The sequence below is a fragment of the Pelmatolapia mariae genome, linkage group LG10_11, assembly GCF_036321145.2.
Source record: "Pelmatolapia mariae isolate MD_Pm_ZW linkage group LG10_11, Pm_UMD_F_2, whole genome shotgun sequence".
Classification (NCBI taxonomy): Eukaryota; Metazoa; Chordata; class Actinopteri; order Cichliformes; family Cichlidae; genus Pelmatolapia; species Pelmatolapia mariae.
The window spans coordinates 6,932,167-6,950,273 of NC_086236.1; the positions used below are offsets into that span (position 1 = coordinate 6,932,167).

At 38.4% G+C, this 18,107-nt stretch overlaps 1 protein-coding gene across 1 annotated transcript in view; it reads left to right on the forward strand.

The window, feature by feature from the left end:
* Positions 1–18,107, forward strand: part of doc2b (double C2-like domains, beta) — a 198,744-nt gene that overhangs the window by 173,698 nt on the left and 6,939 nt on the right. Inside the window, exons 7-9 of the mRNA XM_063487340.1 lie at positions 6,023–6,177; positions 14,788–14,869; positions 16,619–16,715. Coding sequence (XP_063343410.1) covers positions 6,023–6,177; positions 14,788–14,869; positions 16,619–16,715 — 334 coding nt within the window. The remainder of the gene's footprint in view (positions 1–6,022; positions 6,178–14,787; positions 14,870–16,618; positions 16,716–18,107) is intronic.

Here is an 18,107-nt window from a genome sequence, read left to right on the forward strand (position 1 = left end):
TTAAATTATGTTCCTGATCAAGTCAGGCCCACAAGTGATTAATTATGAAATGCACTGTGACTTCAACAAGAGAATCACTGATTTAAGTCGGCTCTTACAGTGAGGGGAAGAGAAAACCACATGAACTAGCTTACATCTAAAAGCTGATGCTTTTTATCTCCTGCTGGGGGTGGTCGAGACACAATCCAAATTCCGGCAACTTTCCTCCCTGTTTAACATAAACTGAGATGTGGATGTTTTGAGTGACGGGTGTTTTTTACTATTTGTTTATTGTATAGCTTGCGTTTTACCTTGTATTTGTTGCATTTCTGAGATGTTTTGAGTTTGTCGCCCTTGTGTAAGAGATTTGATCTCAGTGGGACTTCCTTCCTTGCACACACTGGCGCTCCAAGGCAGTGACGGCAGATCCAGACACAGTCAAACCACACCGCTATATCAGCATTATCAGCTCTAGCTGTTATTCTCTACAACATATAAAACTTAGCACCTGAAAAGTAAATGAGTCAACGTACTATGTTATTGCAGTAAAATCAAGGTTTTCAGTTTGACTTCACTGTAGCATCCAGTCTTTCAGAGATGAGAGAAGGAACTGAGACAGAAAATCTAATGAATATTCATTTGAAATGGCACAAACAGTTTTCAGTGGTCCAGGCACTTTCAAGTAGCTCTCGATTAGCTTAAAGTTCTTTAGACTCATTTGTCTTTGCTATGTTGATATGAGTGGCTTTATCCTGTGTGTGTGGTTAAAAATAAGTGCTGAAGTAAAGGGAAAAAATGATGAATTACTCACATAATCAGCAGCTGTGGAGGAGTTGCTGGTAAATTGCATTTCTAAGTCACTGGACATGGAAAAAAAAGCTCTTTCGGCTTCTGAACTGCCTTTCTGTCATTTTCATACACTCAAGTATTTTTTTCTTTCTAGATAACAAGAAGTGCTCTGTGGGCCAACACAAACTTGTATAGTAGAAAAGTACATTCATAAGATTGTCGTGAATAACTGGTAGTTGTACAGGTCTGTTTTACCAATAACTTAACTAACAAGCACTGACATAATAGGTTGACTCATACTGTAGTAAATCAGGCTGTTTTCTGTTTTTTTCTTTTCCACAGTAGTCTCAGGACAAAGTGTGTGTACTTTGCTGGGTCTTTTTCCTCTTTTACTCCCCATATTCCATGGAGTTCCACAGGGTTCCAAATTAGGACCACTGTTCTTCTCCATATAAATAATTTGTATGATAATTATCAAATGCTGTCTTCAAACGCCACAGTTATTTGTTCCCTTTTAATTGTAGATACCTTTACATTCCTACCTTTGAAGTTGTTCAGTCCCATTTAAACCAAGTTAATGTTAAATACAATCAACTCAAAATTGCTGCTTTTTAAAACAGACAACACATAGCTGCTCTTTCTTTTGTTTTGTTTTGTCTTTTACAACAAAGCACCACATCAAAGTACTGTATTCTCAACATCCATCTAAGGATGAAGAACTGAGTGAAAGAAACTGCAGTCATAGTGAGATAGGCAAGTAGATTAATTCAGTGTGGAATTTACCGAAATCAGGATGTAATCTTGGAGGTCGGTAAGAGTTAGAGGTTGGTGGAGTTTGTTTAAAAGATAGCAGGTAAAAGTAAACATTGTAAACATATGAGAGCAATGCATACATTGTATGGAAAATTTGCATTGCATAAGTTCATCTATTTGCATTGTTGCAAGCATAATGTTAAGGCCATATTTTAATCATGCAGAAATTATCTTTAATCTTCAGAAGCTGCAGATATTTTTTTTAAAAAATCATTATGAGAATACTTTATCAAGGACAAAACAGATCATTACAGCTGATATGATCACTGATATTCCAAAGTTTATACTTCAGAGTTTTTTTGTTTATTTGTTTGTTTTATTCGCCTCCTCAGTCGAGGAGTGTGGTTCTTTACTATTAACCCGCTTTCAGGCTGCCATTGAGGCCTCTAAATGGCAGAGCAACTGTAAGCACCTTGAAGCAACTGCTGCTGTGATTTTGTGCTATATAAATAAAACTCAGTTGGACTGAAGTTGTGCAAAAAGAACACGAAACGGCAAGGATGTTTTATAAGACGAGGATTTGTGATGACATTTTGGTATCTGTAAGGCTTCCCTTTTGTTGTTAAAGTGGACTTGTGTTCCCTATTTATTTATTTGATCGTGTAAAACCAGGGAGATCAAGAATCTCTTGAAACCGAGCTCCTAGATGAGACTTGTAGACAAATGTACTGCTGTAGTAGTGGATGCTCATATTATATTGGCCTAGAGTTTCACTCTGAGCCATTTCATACCACTCTAAACGATCAGTTTCAGGGAATGTTTTCTGTCGTTGGATCTGTATGATGTCACAGGGGATAGATTTGAACAGGTATTTGGTTCAATCTTGTATTTATGAGGGGCAACCGATCAAAATAAAATTGGATTAAAGGAAAAGTGTTTGAAGTGAGGGGCCGATACTATAAATAAGGATTATTTTTGAACAGTGAAGCATGCAAAGCTACTGCAGGAGAGTCCAAGAATAAAATATGGAACTAGCAAAGAGTATAACAAGTCCAATCTCCCTTCTAGGAAAATTTTGCTGTGAAATTATTTTCATTGGATTATTGGATCACACTGAAACTTAAAAAAACACAGGAAAAAAGAAAAATGCTGCAAAAAGCACCGAAAATACAACTGAAGTTGAATAAAATACAATGGAAATAGAACATAAATGCTATAAAGGTAAAAACAAGAACAACACATAACGTTTCAGGGGACAAGCTCACAGTGAACAGCATACAGCAAACGTATTATGTAAACACGGATTAATCCTCCACTTCTTTTGTGTGTCAGTGCGATCCTTCGCATGTTTTGCTCACTGATGCTGGTCCGTCACCTTATTGTGTCCCCAGAAACACTTCTGTTTTGTTTTCCATTTCCGTTGTGTTTTATTCAACTTATGTTGTGTTTTGTGTGCTTTTGCAACATTTTTTAATTTGCTGGCATTTTCTTTCCATTTGACCTCTAAGGGCCACGGAGTAAATGAATAAATGAATGTTAAAAAATACGTGTTTAATTTTTTTGAGCAATGTGCTTACAATGTGGGTAGATCTAGAAAATAAAAATACTGTTTTATTTAAAACAAATTTATATACGCAAATACAAAAATCCATCCAGAACCTTTCAAGAAGCCTGTTTTTTTTATGCTGTAATGTTATTTTTGTGCCAAGAAAGCTACGTATTGTGTTGCTTTCTCCCAGGATGGAGGGAGGATTGGAAAATTCCTGGACTTTTAAGCACAGTGGGAAGAAATTGTGGAGAAGCTTGTTTCCTATTTCAAAATACTTGATTTGCACAATGAGAAAGTGGAGCTGTGTATCAGCAGCTTGCAGAACCCATTGTGAGCCTCCTGCCTTCACTTGGTAGCCAGCTACCTGGCGAGAACGTTTCAGTGACTAGGATGTGGTCTCTTTAGTTTCTCTGTACTATTTTGCTACTCTTCCTGAGGCATGTCATCACATTTTGACTGCACCTTATGATCATTTAACAAGCTATCAAGTTGTGTACTGTGCATGATTATGATTGATGCAGTTGCAATGGTGTCAGAATGACTGATGCTATCCAGCAGCCTAAGAATGAGACTTCCTGTTTAAATAGAGAATTTGTTTATATAGAAATCTGTGGTGGTGGTGGGGGTGGGGGGGGGGGAGGGGTGCCGCGTTTGGAGACACACTTTTAACACACAGATCATGTGTCAGTTCCGATGTTTTTTTTGACTCAAGGAACATGGTAAATTAATTTTGATGAGGCCATTAACTCATCATCTACAACGGAGATGGGATCAATCAGCCAATCAGTGTTTGGCTGATTTTTAAGGCACGTACTTGTCTAGACAGCTAGGACTGTAGGTGCTGGAAACTTTACAGGTCACATGAGTGAACAGAAATGTCCTGGCAAAGACAGAAGCCTAGCTACAAAGAGCCAGAGCAAGCCAAGAATAGACGAAGGTAAAATTAAAAGAAGGTAAAAAAAAAAAAGACAACAAAAAGACCTGTCCTCCCACTCCTTCACTGGATCCTGATGAGGTAATGTTTTACTGCTTTTATATAAGCAGCTGTGCAGCACAGGTTCAACATCCCTGAGAATTTAAGTACATAACATGGCAAAGCAGTACGTGTGTAATCAATGGGGGGCTGCAAGTATTTTACCAAAACATAAAAGGAAAGACACCCATGTGACATTTCTTAGTAGGACTCGGACAGATTTTGAAGACTTGAGTGTAGGTGGATGATTGTAGTGAACAATGAGAGAGGCAAAGGCCAAGACATCTAATTTCTTTTTAATAAATTCGGGGTAATTCAGGGACCCTTCAAAATAATAAACGAGCAATATGCAGTCTCTGTGCCAAGGACATGGCATGGTTACAAAGATGTTCCTCCAAAATCCTGGAAGTTTCTAGCTTAAGCAAAAGGTATGGGTCAGATGAGATAGGGTTTAATCACATCTTTCACTGCATTTCGGCTTATGTAAGTGAAAATGTTTCAATTTTAGAAAGCGGAGGCGGACACAAGAAGAGAGATGGTTAGCCTGTGATTTCCATTTTTTCCAGCAGAAGACCTTAAATCAACTTATATCAAACTGCATTCCCAGTTTGATTTAAGTCATGGGATAAGAAGAATTTTAAGGATTAAGTTATATTGTTTAGATCCGGGAATCCGCCTAGCAAAGACTTCAATCCGGCTCACTGGATGGCTTTGGAAAATGTAAATGAGGGCATAAATTTTAGACTTCTAACTGTATTTTCATAAGTTTTACTGCTTTTCCTACTGATAAAGACATCGCCCACTACCATTCATACCACACCTAATAAGTAATAGATAAACAAATAAATGACTCTACTCTAGAAATGGTAAATGGCCTGTATTTATATAGCGCTTTACTGGTCCCTAAGGACCCCAAAGCGCTTTACATATCTAGTCATCCACCCATTCACACACTGGTAATGGCAAGCTACATTGTAGCCACAGCCACCCTGGGGCACACTGACAGAGGCGAGGCTGCCGAACACTGGCGCCACCGGGCCCTCTGACCACCACCAGTAGGCAACGGGTGAAGTGTCTTGCCCAAGGACACAACGACCGAGACTGTCCAAGCCGGGGCTCGAACCGGCAACCTTCCGATTACAAGGCGAACGCCCAACTCTTGAGCCACGATCGCCCCAAGAAATGTAGCTTTTACACAGTGGATCCAAACAGGAAAAAGTTTTGTACAAATTATCAAAAACTCTCAGTTTTATAACTACAGGACAGTCTAAACCAGCGGTCCCCAACCTTTTTTCCGCCAAGGACTGGTTTATGTCCGACAATATTTTCACGGACAGGCCTTCAAGGTATTGCAGATAAATACAACAAAATAAAACCAGTACTGGTACCAAAAAAAAAGATTTACTCATAACACACAAAAAAAGACCCAGGGAAACCAAGTTAATGATAAGAACGCTAAAAAAATAATGATAAAAACCCTGAAAACCATAAATTTCACACCCGAGCCTCAACTCCCGTGGCCTGCTACCAAACGACTCACGGACTGGTACCGGCCCGGGGATTGGGGACCACTGGTCTAAACAATGAGCTACTAGAACTTTAATTCATTCATTTTTTACAATTTAAACCCAAGAGATTTCTTTCATTTGCTATCGCTGCATCTCTTTGTCATGTAGAAAAAGTTAGACATATTGTTGAAACTGCACTTTTTCTACATTATGATATTGCAGAGATTACATGTGTAGTTAAACTTCTGACCTAGAGGTGACAGAAAAAGTTCATCCGAGCCTGATAAAAATAAAAGACTGTATGTTAAAGATGTTTGTGGTCACACTGCCATCATCCTTTTGTTGTGAGTCGCTTGACTTTCTTCAATAGTTGCGTTTGATTTTTGGCCAAGACGCTTGTTGGCATAACTGTCAGTCTTTTGAAAGCTCAGCTGGTTTTGAATCCTAAATCTTCTCATTTCCACCCTGCAGGTCAAGACGGAAGACAAGTCTCTGGAGGAACGTGGACGAATCATGATTTCTCTGAAGTACAACACCCAGAAGTCGTGCCTGGTAGTGGGCATCATACGCTGTGCTCACCTTGCCGCCATGGATGCCAACGGCTTCTCCGACCCCTACGTCAAAACGTCAGTATGCAAACACTGGCAGGCACATCCAAAAAGAAACTGGGGCTGTTTTACCATCTCCAGGGAGCAGATTTAATAAGGTTAAAAACCCCAATTAAGCAAAAAGGATAATAAGGGATTTACTTTGATAGTTTTGGCAGTCATTATCTATCAGTAGTAATTTTATTTTCATTTTATTCACCCCTGAGATCTGCACCAACCTCTGACGAGGGAGCAATCATAAAACCAGACAGGTGCTCCAGATTAACTTATTTGGAAAAGGAAAGAAAAGCAAACGTGTTTTTACCACGAGCGTCATGCTTCAGTTTGTTGTACTGTACTTAATATAACTTCATACACAGGCATGTTTACACACCTTTGAAAGCACTCACTTTCAGGTTTACTTCAACGTGCTTAGATAACAAGGACAGAGGTGTTTGCTACAACCTGTCAGATGATCTCGTGTTTCTCGACTTGCCAGACTTCAGTGTATCTCTGGGGACTGCAGTGGGCGCTGTTGTGAGGAACAAGAATTTATACAGTCATGTACGGAAGTTTGAGGAAGTAAAACTGTCTAAGCTTGATAATCAGTTTAATCAGAGCAGAGGAAATAGAAAAGAACATACACTACTCTCACTTTTTAGTCAGAGTATAGGATCAATCAAGTCAATTAAACCTGTGGGATATTGATCTGGTCAGCAAAGTAGCAGAGGAGGTTGTTAATCAGTTTCGGCTGCTTTGATGTTAATGAAATAAACAACAGGTGCACTGGAAGGGCAACAATGAGACAACCCCTAAAACAGGAATGGTTTTACAGGTGGGGGCCACTGACATTTTTAAACTCCTGATTCTTTCTGACTGACTAACACAAGCATGGAGGAGATACCAGGAAACAGGCAGTTACTCTGGGATAGATGTACAGGGCTGTAGAAGGCCCTTAACCCATCAGGAGGACCGGGTTACGAGGAACAGGATGAGCACTGTCGGAGTCCTACCAAATAACCTCCAGCAGGCCAATGATGCGAATGTCTCAGACCAGACAATCAGAAACAGACTTCATGAGCGTGGTATGAGGGCCCAACGTCCTCTAGTGAGCCCTCTGCTCACCCCCGGCCTGATTGGCATAGAACACTAGAACTGGCAGGTCCACCACTGGTACCCTGTGCTTTTAACAGATAAGAGAAGGTTCACCATGAGCACGTGTGACAGATGTGAAGCGGTCTGGAGAAGCTATGGAGAGTGTTATGTTGTAACGTCGTTCAGCATGACCTCTTTAGGCGTATTGTCAGACATCATGCTAGTGCATTGGTTCCTGGGTTCCTCCTAGAGCACAATGATATCCCTCATGTCCAAGAATTTGCACGCAGTTGCTGGAGGAAGAAGGAATGGATACTATTATCCAGTCCATATTAGTATAGAAATCCAGCATGATTTATTTTCCCATTAAGATCAGATTGTGTTCTCAAAATATTCCTTTAATTTTTGGGAGCATGAGCATCTTAGATGACTTGATAACATTTCTATGTGGATTTTTGGCGGCTCTATGTTGCCTTTCAAGAAAAGTTTTGTAGGACAGAGTCAGAAAACAGGCACAATGGGTGACCTTCTATTGCTTCTCTGCAAGGTTTTAGCAACAGATTGGAAGTATTTTTTGTAGTACAGCACAGCAACATCAGCGGAATATGGATGTTGTGCAGACATATATAATAACCAGGTGAGACACAACTTTTCTATGTTTTTCTCCCATTTAAACACAACAGATCGAGTAAGTAATCGTGGCTGAGGTCCTGTGATTTGGTGAGAATAATCCTTTAATTGTCCTTTAATCCTTTAAAAAAAAAAGGGGAAATTTGGGTGTGACAGCAGCAAGAAAGACACATATACAACAAACAGTACACAAGACACAGAACAGAAACACAATTACATATTTACATCAAGGACAAAGTGGTTTCCAGCATGAACCAACTTTTTGGCTGCAAACCTCTTTTACTAGCACTTTACATCACTGCTTGCTAATAATGTGGCAATAGGAAAAGCAGTACCATGTAATTATCAAACTTTACTGCTGGAGCTCATAGTCAGATAATTCAAATGCCCACAACAAAGACATATAAAGTAAAAACATTAAAAATGCAGACAAAGGCAAAAGAGAATTGTAATAGTTTAGTAACAATATGATTACCTGTTAATAACAGGTTGAAAATATGTAAATATGATATCATTAATGATGTTATAATGAAATAATAAGTGCTAGTAGATGATTTTGATGGTTATCACACAGAAAATACCAATCACAGCAAAAGGAAACAAAGTTAGCAAAAAGGAGGATGAATTTTAGCATTGTAAAGTAGTAAGTACCAATTCTAACTTTTCTTGTGAGATTAGCTTATTATGTGAGACTAAACCCATGTTGCTTCATTTACCTCATTATTAGTGCCATATTTTTTTAAATCTAAATATATAAAGATATAATTTGAATTCATTCAGCATGAAGAAGAGTGTCATTAACCCTACACTGCAAAAAATGATTTTTAAGTAAAAAAACCCTCCTTTATGGACATGTTTTCTCTTTTTTGTCTAAAAACAAAACATATTCTTAACAAGAAAATTAAGCTCATTCCAGGAAAATATGTCCAACTTTTTCTCAATAAGATATTTCAGCTCATCTTGAGCTTTATTTACCAGTTACAGGGTACACTGCAAAAAGAGCTCTACTTGAAATTAGCCATATATAACTGACAAAAATGTCTTGTTTTGAGAAAAAAAAAATCTGCCAATGGGGTAAACAAAAGTTGATTGGCTAGAATCCTTCAAGCTCGCAAATGAATCTCTTCCTTAAATCCTTAATTATTGCGTAAGTGGAAGAGTTCAAATTTAGATTTTGAACCAGAACAGAACCAATTCTGCATTAGTGGAAATGCCTTATTGTAAAAAACAACTTTTGCCTTTATGTATAATTTGTATGAACTGATTTCATGATTTTGACTTTCAGGCTTTTGGGTCATCAAACCATAACTTCCACGTTTTCTTGTTTATGAAGTTTATGCACCTGACTCTTGATGATGATGAGGGTCCTAGTCATGTTGCATAATAATAATGCGTTTGTGTGGTAAATAGAGATCTAACCTGAACATTACTGTATGTGATCAAATTTATACCAACTGAAGAAGCTCAGTTGGGATTTCAAGTTTAAAAAAATAGTCACATATATTCTGTAGGGAGACACAAATTTAATATCTAATATTAAAAATAAAATATTATAGCATCATGTGAAAAATCACACAATGCCAATCAATCCAAATCATAACCATTTTTCCGATAAATCAACTGAAGAAGGTTTATTTTTTGTAAAAGCTGACCAAACGTTTTTAACTTGACCTCAGGACATTTCTGTGTTTTTGTAAATGTAATCCTCATGTTATAAATGGTCATCAAAGCGCTTCTGTTTCTTATCAGTAAATATATTTCCATCCTTTTTCTTGTCACATTAGCAGACTGCTCTTGCTGTTGCAGGTTGAAATGCCATGTTTACAGTGATTTGCTTATTTTGTACCGCTTTCGTAACAAAAACCCAGCAGGGAACCCGCTCACGCCATTTATCTCCTCCTTGATTTAGACCAGTGCAACAGGAAATCAAACACCCAGGCTTTGTTATAAAAGTGGATTCATTAAATGTTGGGGAAAAGTCATTTTTATGAAAAAATTTAAGACAACATAGGAAAATAAACACTGCTGGAATGGCATAAAAATAACCCATGCAACTATTTTATTGTTAAAGCAGGAAAAACTATGAGTCACATTTGAACCATTTTCCTGAATTACCTCACAATTTCATAGTAATGTATTGTGCCTTCATTGACTAATGCAGTAATTTATTTTACAATCTGTTATTGAGTAATTGAATTTTGAATCATGCGTCTGCACATGAAATTGCAGGAAAGAGAAAATTAAACCGTTCACTGGCAATCACGATGTTTACACTTTAAATTACATCGAACCGATCTCTATGTGACTCTTAAAGGCCTTAAAATAAGACAAAATATGATGTAGACACTTTACAGTCAGCGCCAAAAATACTTTTCCTCATTTTCTTTTTCATATACACTCACTCTGCCACATTTTTAAAGTTACACCTTACTAGTAACAGGTTGGACCCTCTTTGCTTTCAGAACTGCATTAATTATTCATGGCACAGATTCAGCAGCATATTGACATTACATCATCGAGCAGTTGCTGCATATTTGCCGACTGCACATCCATGATGTGAATCTCCCATTCCACCACATCCCAATGTTGCTCTATTGGATTGAGATCTAGTTACTGTTAAGTCCTTTTGAGTGCACCGAACTCGTTTTGTATTCAATTCAATTTTATTTTATTTATATGGTACAAAATGACTTTAGTCGCTGCAGTTGGCTTTTATAATGTAAGCTAGATACCATGGGTTATAAGGGGATGGACATAGTAAGCAACAATAATCAGGTAGGCTGTGGTGTTAAACAAAGTGTGCTAAGAAAACAATTACACCACCACCGGCAGCCTGAACTGCCTGACCCACAGAAGTTTCATCAGGCCAGGCAGTGTTTGTCCAATCTTCTGTTGTCCAGCTTCCCTGAGCTTGTGTGAATTGTAGCCTCAGTTTCCTGTTCTTTGCTCATAGGAATAGAACCTGGTATTCTGTAGTCCGATCTGTATCCATCTGTTCACTCTCCTATGACATTATCAAGGCATTTATCTCCAGAAAACTGCTACAAACTGGCTATTTTCTGTTTCTGAACACTTTTTGTGAACCCTACACATGTTCAGAGCCACTTAAATCATCTTACTTCCCCATTCAGTTCAGATTTCAGCAGGTTATCTTGTACATGCCTACACGCCTAAATGCACTGAGTTGATGCCATGTGATTGGCTGATTATTATTTGCACTAATGAGCAATAGCCAGTAATAGGTTTACTGACTAATGCATTAGCTGGTGAGTGTATATGATGTTGCAATGGTGGATGCTCATATTAAGCATGGCAAAAATTCCAAACAATGGCAACCTGCGGAGCGAGCAGTTCTCTTTCAAACTCCTGATGCTCACATTAATGCTGTTCTCCATTGTTACGTGGCACATTTTAAAGGTGCTGAAATGGATTAGCTGGCTGGCAGTGCTGATGTTACACTACCTGTGCCATCCACGGGCTACAATTCGAAGGACAATCCTGTTTATCACACAAACATTTCCCAAGTCTTTCATCTGGCTGAGCAATGAAAGTGCAATTAATTTCCGACTCTGCTGTGCACACCTCGAGAACAAAAGCGCGACTCGTTTCAGTGGAGAGGGACCGGCAACAATTTTCCAACCGTCAGAGGACGGAGAAAAATCTTCCCCAAGCTTGAAGGACACCGAGGCTGATAATAGATTTACTGACTGATTCACATGAAGGAGAATAAAGAAAATGTATAATGTGACACATAAACGGCGCTGCAGGACTTCTCTGTTGCTAGCTGATTTCTTCTAAGTGTCTATCTGAAGGATCAAGTCACAGCTGTCAATGAACGTTAAGCCATTTGCTCTAATGTGCTGGTAATGTCGGGGATATTCGGAAATTGCGCAAAAGTAGAATTCAGACACGCATTAGTCAACAAGGTAGTGGAGTACTTTACACTCTTTAATGGCCATTCAGTCAATGACAAGTACATTTCATCGGCTTTGAAGTAAAGAGTAGTATATTTTAAAACTCACTGCATAAAGGCATAGTTGTACTCTACAATCACAGCATACGCACACAGGGAAATATTTAAAGTCATCATATTGCAGAATTGCTTTGTTTGCATCATAACTTTTACCCTTAGATTTTTTTTTTTGCCAGGGGGTCAGTAATCCCATTACGTGATAACGATTAGGTTCGCCGCAGTGTCCTCATCAACAATTTCAGCTTCCACTCCCTCTGGGGTACACTTGTGAGGAATAACCCACTTAGCCTCCCTTTAAGTCTCTTTGTTACCTTGGGAAATTGAAGTGTGTGAGGGTCCAATGGGCACATAACAGAAGAGAGGGATGTGATGAGGTACTGTAATTGCAATGAAATATACCACATCAGAATGAGCAATACCACCCAAAAACCTTTCTTGGCCAAAAGCACAGAGGTGCTAAACAACGTGCACTATGCTGGTTTTGAGATAAGTACAAGTTGCCTTGTGCATCATTTATGAAAACAGAACAGAAACAAAGGTCTAACTTTCACTCGCTCACACACACACACACACACACACACACAAAAACAGGCTGTATACAAACACAAATGCCTTCATCCAGAGAAACAGCAGCACTAAGGCCCTGTTTTCTCCTCTGACTCACAAACTGCAGCGAATGCAAACTGAAAGTGATAAGCACATTGTTACATTTTGTGAGCACGCCAGAAACGGCTCGGCTAATTTAAATAAATATGAAGTTTAATTTCTTTTGCATATTCCACAACATACTCTCAATTTTCAGTGTGGTACATACACTTCACCAAGGATAATGGAATCTAAAATAACATAACATGTTCGTTTATGATGATGTTCTGAGCAGTTTTAGAGCTAGTTGTTAAACTGTTATGCATTATGCTGAGAGACTTTAAATAATGCGTTCACCCGTTTCATATACTAAGAAAACAAGACATCTAAGAAAATATACTGCCTGACTGTAACTTTTAGGGTGAAATAGCTTGTTACTGGAGCACTTCCCTCTAAGATACAGCCTTTTCACCCCTGACAGGAGCTCTTGTAATTGATATTGATATTTGTAGCCTTCATTTTCAAATCCAGTCTTAGTTGACAGTTTTGCTCTTTAATCTAAAAGTTACAAAAATCTACCTTTTTAAAGGGTGGAGAGAAAAAAGGTGCAAAATTGTGCACATATTAGCTTTATTCTTGTACACTGACACATTTGGAGATGGATTGGCTTTTGTATATAACTCAAAACTTTAATTGAAACTAAACACAATGTATTAAATTGTTTTTAATTTACTTAAAAGAAACAAAGTATCAGAGCAGTTACTGTTTTATCTTATCTATCTACTCTTTATCTTGTTATCTACGTATCCAATTGTCAACATTATAAGATGATCCATAAAAAAATGGGGTAATGTGAAGTTTTTACTGACTTTCACATTTGACATGACCTTGATCTTGACCCGATTTTCACCTAAATTAAATCAGCTCGAGCTGTTATTGGGTATCGACCATCACATAAAACATGATATGGAGTGCTAACAAAGAGACACAGAAACAAACAGAACGATTGCATACTCCCTCCCTTCATCAGCAGAATAATGTGTATGAAAATTATCTTTTTAAATAAAAAAGTTAATTTGGTAACACTTTAAAATAATTCTTTTTTTCCTGCAAAAACCTGGCTTAGTGTATTTGTAGGTAAGTATATTACATTGTAATTTAAATAAAATACCTTGATATTCCATTACATTACAGGGGAATTACCCCTGAGTTGAGGGCCAGATTATAAAGTGTTACTGGCCATTTATAATGTGTTTATCAGCTATAAAACGAGAGGATTTTTGAAACTGGAAAATTAGTTTTCCCTCTGTAGTCCTCAAGCTTTATTGACAAATCACATTTGAGCTGGCTTTGGATGCTTGCAGGTAAACAGTCCCTGTGATGGCCAAATGAAGCACTGCATTTGCCAAAAAAGGAGTTTATTAACTTTTCAAAATGTGTCACCGGCACACAGCACAGCAAGCTTTACCCCGCCATATCCACCAGCTACACTGGAAGCCCCCAGATTTTGGCAGTCAGCAGAGAATAGTTTATGGGTTACTGCTGCATGCCTGAGTCACAGTAACAGCAGTACATATTACGGGCTCTAAAACGCTAATCTCTCTAAAAACCTAAAGAAATAAACGTGAATTAGTTTTGTCTAAGGTCTAGCAAAGTGAAGTGTGGTATGACTCCCAGAAGCTCCACAAAAAAAGGTTGGAAAGCCAATAATAGGAACAAATGACCAACATCCAGAAACCTCACACAGAGAATCTGAGATGAAGGGTTTAAATAAACTAGAGACTGGAGACCTTCTCTGCAGTAATGCACAGGAGTATCGACTGACTTTGGAAATGTCTTTTTGTTATGAGGTGAGATGTCTTCTCCACAGTAATCTCATCAAGCAGACACTAGAGTGAAATGTTATTGTTTAACTAACCACGTGTGGGACATCAGTCTTGATAGAGTGGGACTGCAGCTGGAGGGGAAAGCACCACAAGGTCTTTGTATTGCAAACTGAAAAAAGAAAAGCCTTAATAAAATCTGGAGTTTCTAAAAATCAGATGATGTAGTGATTTAGTGTGTGTGTGTAATGTAATGCAGCTGTGTGGTTGAATGTAGGGCAGTCCCACAGCACCCCCTGGAGGACAGAACAATATAACAGCTGAGAAATGAACAGTGTGCTGTCTGACCACCGTCTGTGAGGCTTCACATTACTGATGGTGGTTTAAAATAACACATGAGCACCGTGTGCTCTGCAGGGATATGTAATATTTTCATTTTTGCTGTTTCACTCATAAATATAAGCATCAGAAAAAGCTCTGGGGCCTGCACTATTAAGTCTTGTATTAAATCTTCTTTTCTTTCATCCCCTCTCTGTCCTGCAGGTATCTGAAGCCAGACGAGAACAAAAAGTCAAAGCACAAGACTGCTGTGAAAAAGAAGACGCTCAATCCTGAGTTCAATGAGGTATAAACCACAGCTAAACCTTGCAGCATTTCTTTCTATGTTATTCCTGTTTATTGTTGCCTGAGCTTTATCTGGTGCTTTATGTGCTGAGCGACCTTCATAACCCTGGGACCTACAAAAGCCACTTTGACAGGGCAACACTGTTGGAATTTTTCTTAATTCATAACAAGATGGCTTTTTAAAAAAGCTGCAGAACCAAAAATGACTTAAATAGTTAAAGTCCTGTTTAGCCAAGTGTTTGCCACTGAAGACGGGCTAAAACTCAGGTGTCTTTTATCAGGACTGAACTTCTATTTATCTGCCTTTATAAAACCAATGAGTTAGTTAATGACTGGTTAACTTTGATTATTGAGTGACTGTTTAGTCCTATCAATGCCTGAAGCTCTGAAGCTTTGAAAATAAAGTTTTAATGATTATATTTGCACCAATAAATACTTTTTACAGTGATGAAAATAAGAGAGAAAAATTCATATTTAATGTAAAAGTTTTCTTTATAGTGGCAAACCTTCAGATTTTATAAAACCTGTAGTTTGTCTTCTCCTTTTCCCTTTTCATAGTATATGCCTTCAGGATTCTGATATTTTATTGCAAATACTTACTACATATAAGTAATATAGTTCCTAACCTGATACATTTAATGGTAAAAACATTAATCAATGATATAACCCAATTGTTTGTCGGCTTGGTTTTAGAACTATAAACACTCCTTTGGTTTATTGAATCTATAAGTGGGCATATTTTGATGTGAGAGCGCTAAGCTGACAGCTAACACTAACAAGCTTGGTTAACCTAAAAAATAAAACCAATGACTGTAGAAAAGATGGATGACGCGACAGCGCCTCCTCCCATTGTGCAAAAATGAAGCCAAAATATCCCGCTTGTGGAGGCTGCCATCTTGCGTTTTTGGAGCCAGAGTCCGCAATTGTACTGAAATCAGAAAGGTGCTGCTTCGGCCACGTTTTGAACAAGAATGCCAAACATGTTTTCGAGGCTGAACGGGCCACAGGGCAGCTCGGCTCGGACGTTTCTGCTTGTATACGAGTGGACGTACCCCAGCCGAACGCTCACACAGGCCAGCGACTTGACATTTCCTCTGACATTTTTTGCGCCCATATTCTTCCATCACCTTCTGGCCTTTCTGTTGGAGACAAGCAATGAGGTCCTCCTCCATATCGAGGCTCTGGTTTCATTAAGGTGATTGAACCGCAGATTGTTGCTTCGCAAACTGCAAATTGATATCAGGAGAAAATGCTTGTTTCATTTAGTGGACAGTGGACTGTATTGATTACACTGTCATGCTGTTACAGAAGCCGTGTGTGTATTCCGCATTTAATTTCCTCCGCTCTGAGTTTAAGATACGTTGACACCTTTGCTGTGCTGTGAGTGTCCTTAACTAACGAAAATGAGTCTGGTTATGTAGTGACTGAAAAAAACATTAGAGCGAGAAGAGCTAGATTAAACAGCGTCTTGTTTAAGGCACTAAAAAAATATTAAAACCTAATGAGGCGTTCCGAATGAATTTCAGCAGGAAATGAAACAAAAGCTTTCAGAATTGTTTTGATAATTATGCAAACTGAAAAACTGCACATTAGAGTGTTTTTGTGTGTGTGTGTGTGACGATGGTCCATCAGAATAAATAAACTCTTAAAGCCCCACTGTGGTGATCTGAAAAGATGAGGTATTATTAATCATGTGTTTTGAGAGAGAAAATTGTGGAGCTCTTATTTTGCCCTCTTTTATTTTCTGCAGGAGTTCTGTTATGACATAAAATATGCAGACCTCACCAAAAAGACCTTGGAGGTGACTGTATGGGACTACGACATTGGAAAGTCGAATGACTTCATAGGTAAGCAGTGCTGGGCTTCACTGTGCTGACACTTTGAGACTCCCTGAGGGTTACTGGGGTCTGCATGTTTTTAAGGACTTGTTTCGGTTTGCATTTCCAACATGAAAAGGAATGCAAACACAAACTAACTGCTGCTACAACAAAAAGATGGAGATCAACACAGGTGGGGTTGTGTGTTTGTTGTGTAATGTGACTTTTAAGGGCGATGGAAAAGCCGGCTGTGATTGTGTAGCATGGATATTTCACAGTCAGTTTTTAATCTTAAGAATAATTGTAACATTATCCATAAATTCCAAAAAAGGGTAAAGAAATCTAAAGAAGTAGCTATTAAACGAGGCCCAACTCAAAAAGATGTCACAACTGAGGTTAATGTAATAACAAAATGAATACCCCCCCCCCCCCCCCCAAAACAATGTAATATAACAAGTCAACACATAATATGATAAATCATAATGAACTTACACATTATCAAAATATATATGATCACATTTTTAAAAATGTGCCATGTCCTGTGCTTTCAAATCACAGCTGGAATCTTCTATTTCCTGTTTGTCTGTATAAAAAGCCCTCTCACCAAGCCAATCAGATTTTTGGAGCTCAGGGGAAACACAAGACCTCAGATGTATCTGCAGTACTGTGACAAAGTTTTCACAGGACTCTGTGCAGTCATGTGAAAAGCTAAGTACGTCCTCACTGCTTCCAGAGGAATATAAAGCGTAAATAGCAGCTAAGTGCTAATCAAATGCACTCAATCAACCGATCATCAGTTCGTGTGAGCACCTCTGTTAAAGTTTTGGTAATGTTGCTGGTCTGGAGCATTCAGATGTATGTTAACACAATAACACAGTCTTCCAAAGAGAGGACGTCCCAGCAAATTCACCCCAAGGTCGGATTGTGCAGCGCACAGAGAAGCTGCAAAAAATCTCAGACTCAACAGGCCTCAGTTAACATGTTCACTGCTGAAGTGCATGACTGTAGCATTAGAAAAAGACTGAACAAGTAGGGTTTGTTTGGAAGCGTTCCAGGACAAAGCCTCTTCTCTCGAAAAATAATATGGCAGCACGGCTCAGGTTTGCAAAGTTGCATCCAAATAAACCAAAAGACTATTGTAACAATGTCCTTTGGCCATATGAGTCTAAATGTTCAGCCATAATGGACTACATTTGGCATAAATTTCTGGAGGGTGCTGTAACTTTTAGTATAGGATAAACATATAAGGATTTTTATTTTAATGTGAGCCGTGCAAAGTCCAGTGATGCAACACACAGAGTTGGAAATGAACATAACTGATTCTCTTTAGTAAACCAACTTATAAATAATTTGTAAAAGGTATTTCATCTTTAATATTGTTTTTCAGCTGTTTTATGATGCTAAGAATATAAACTGATATTA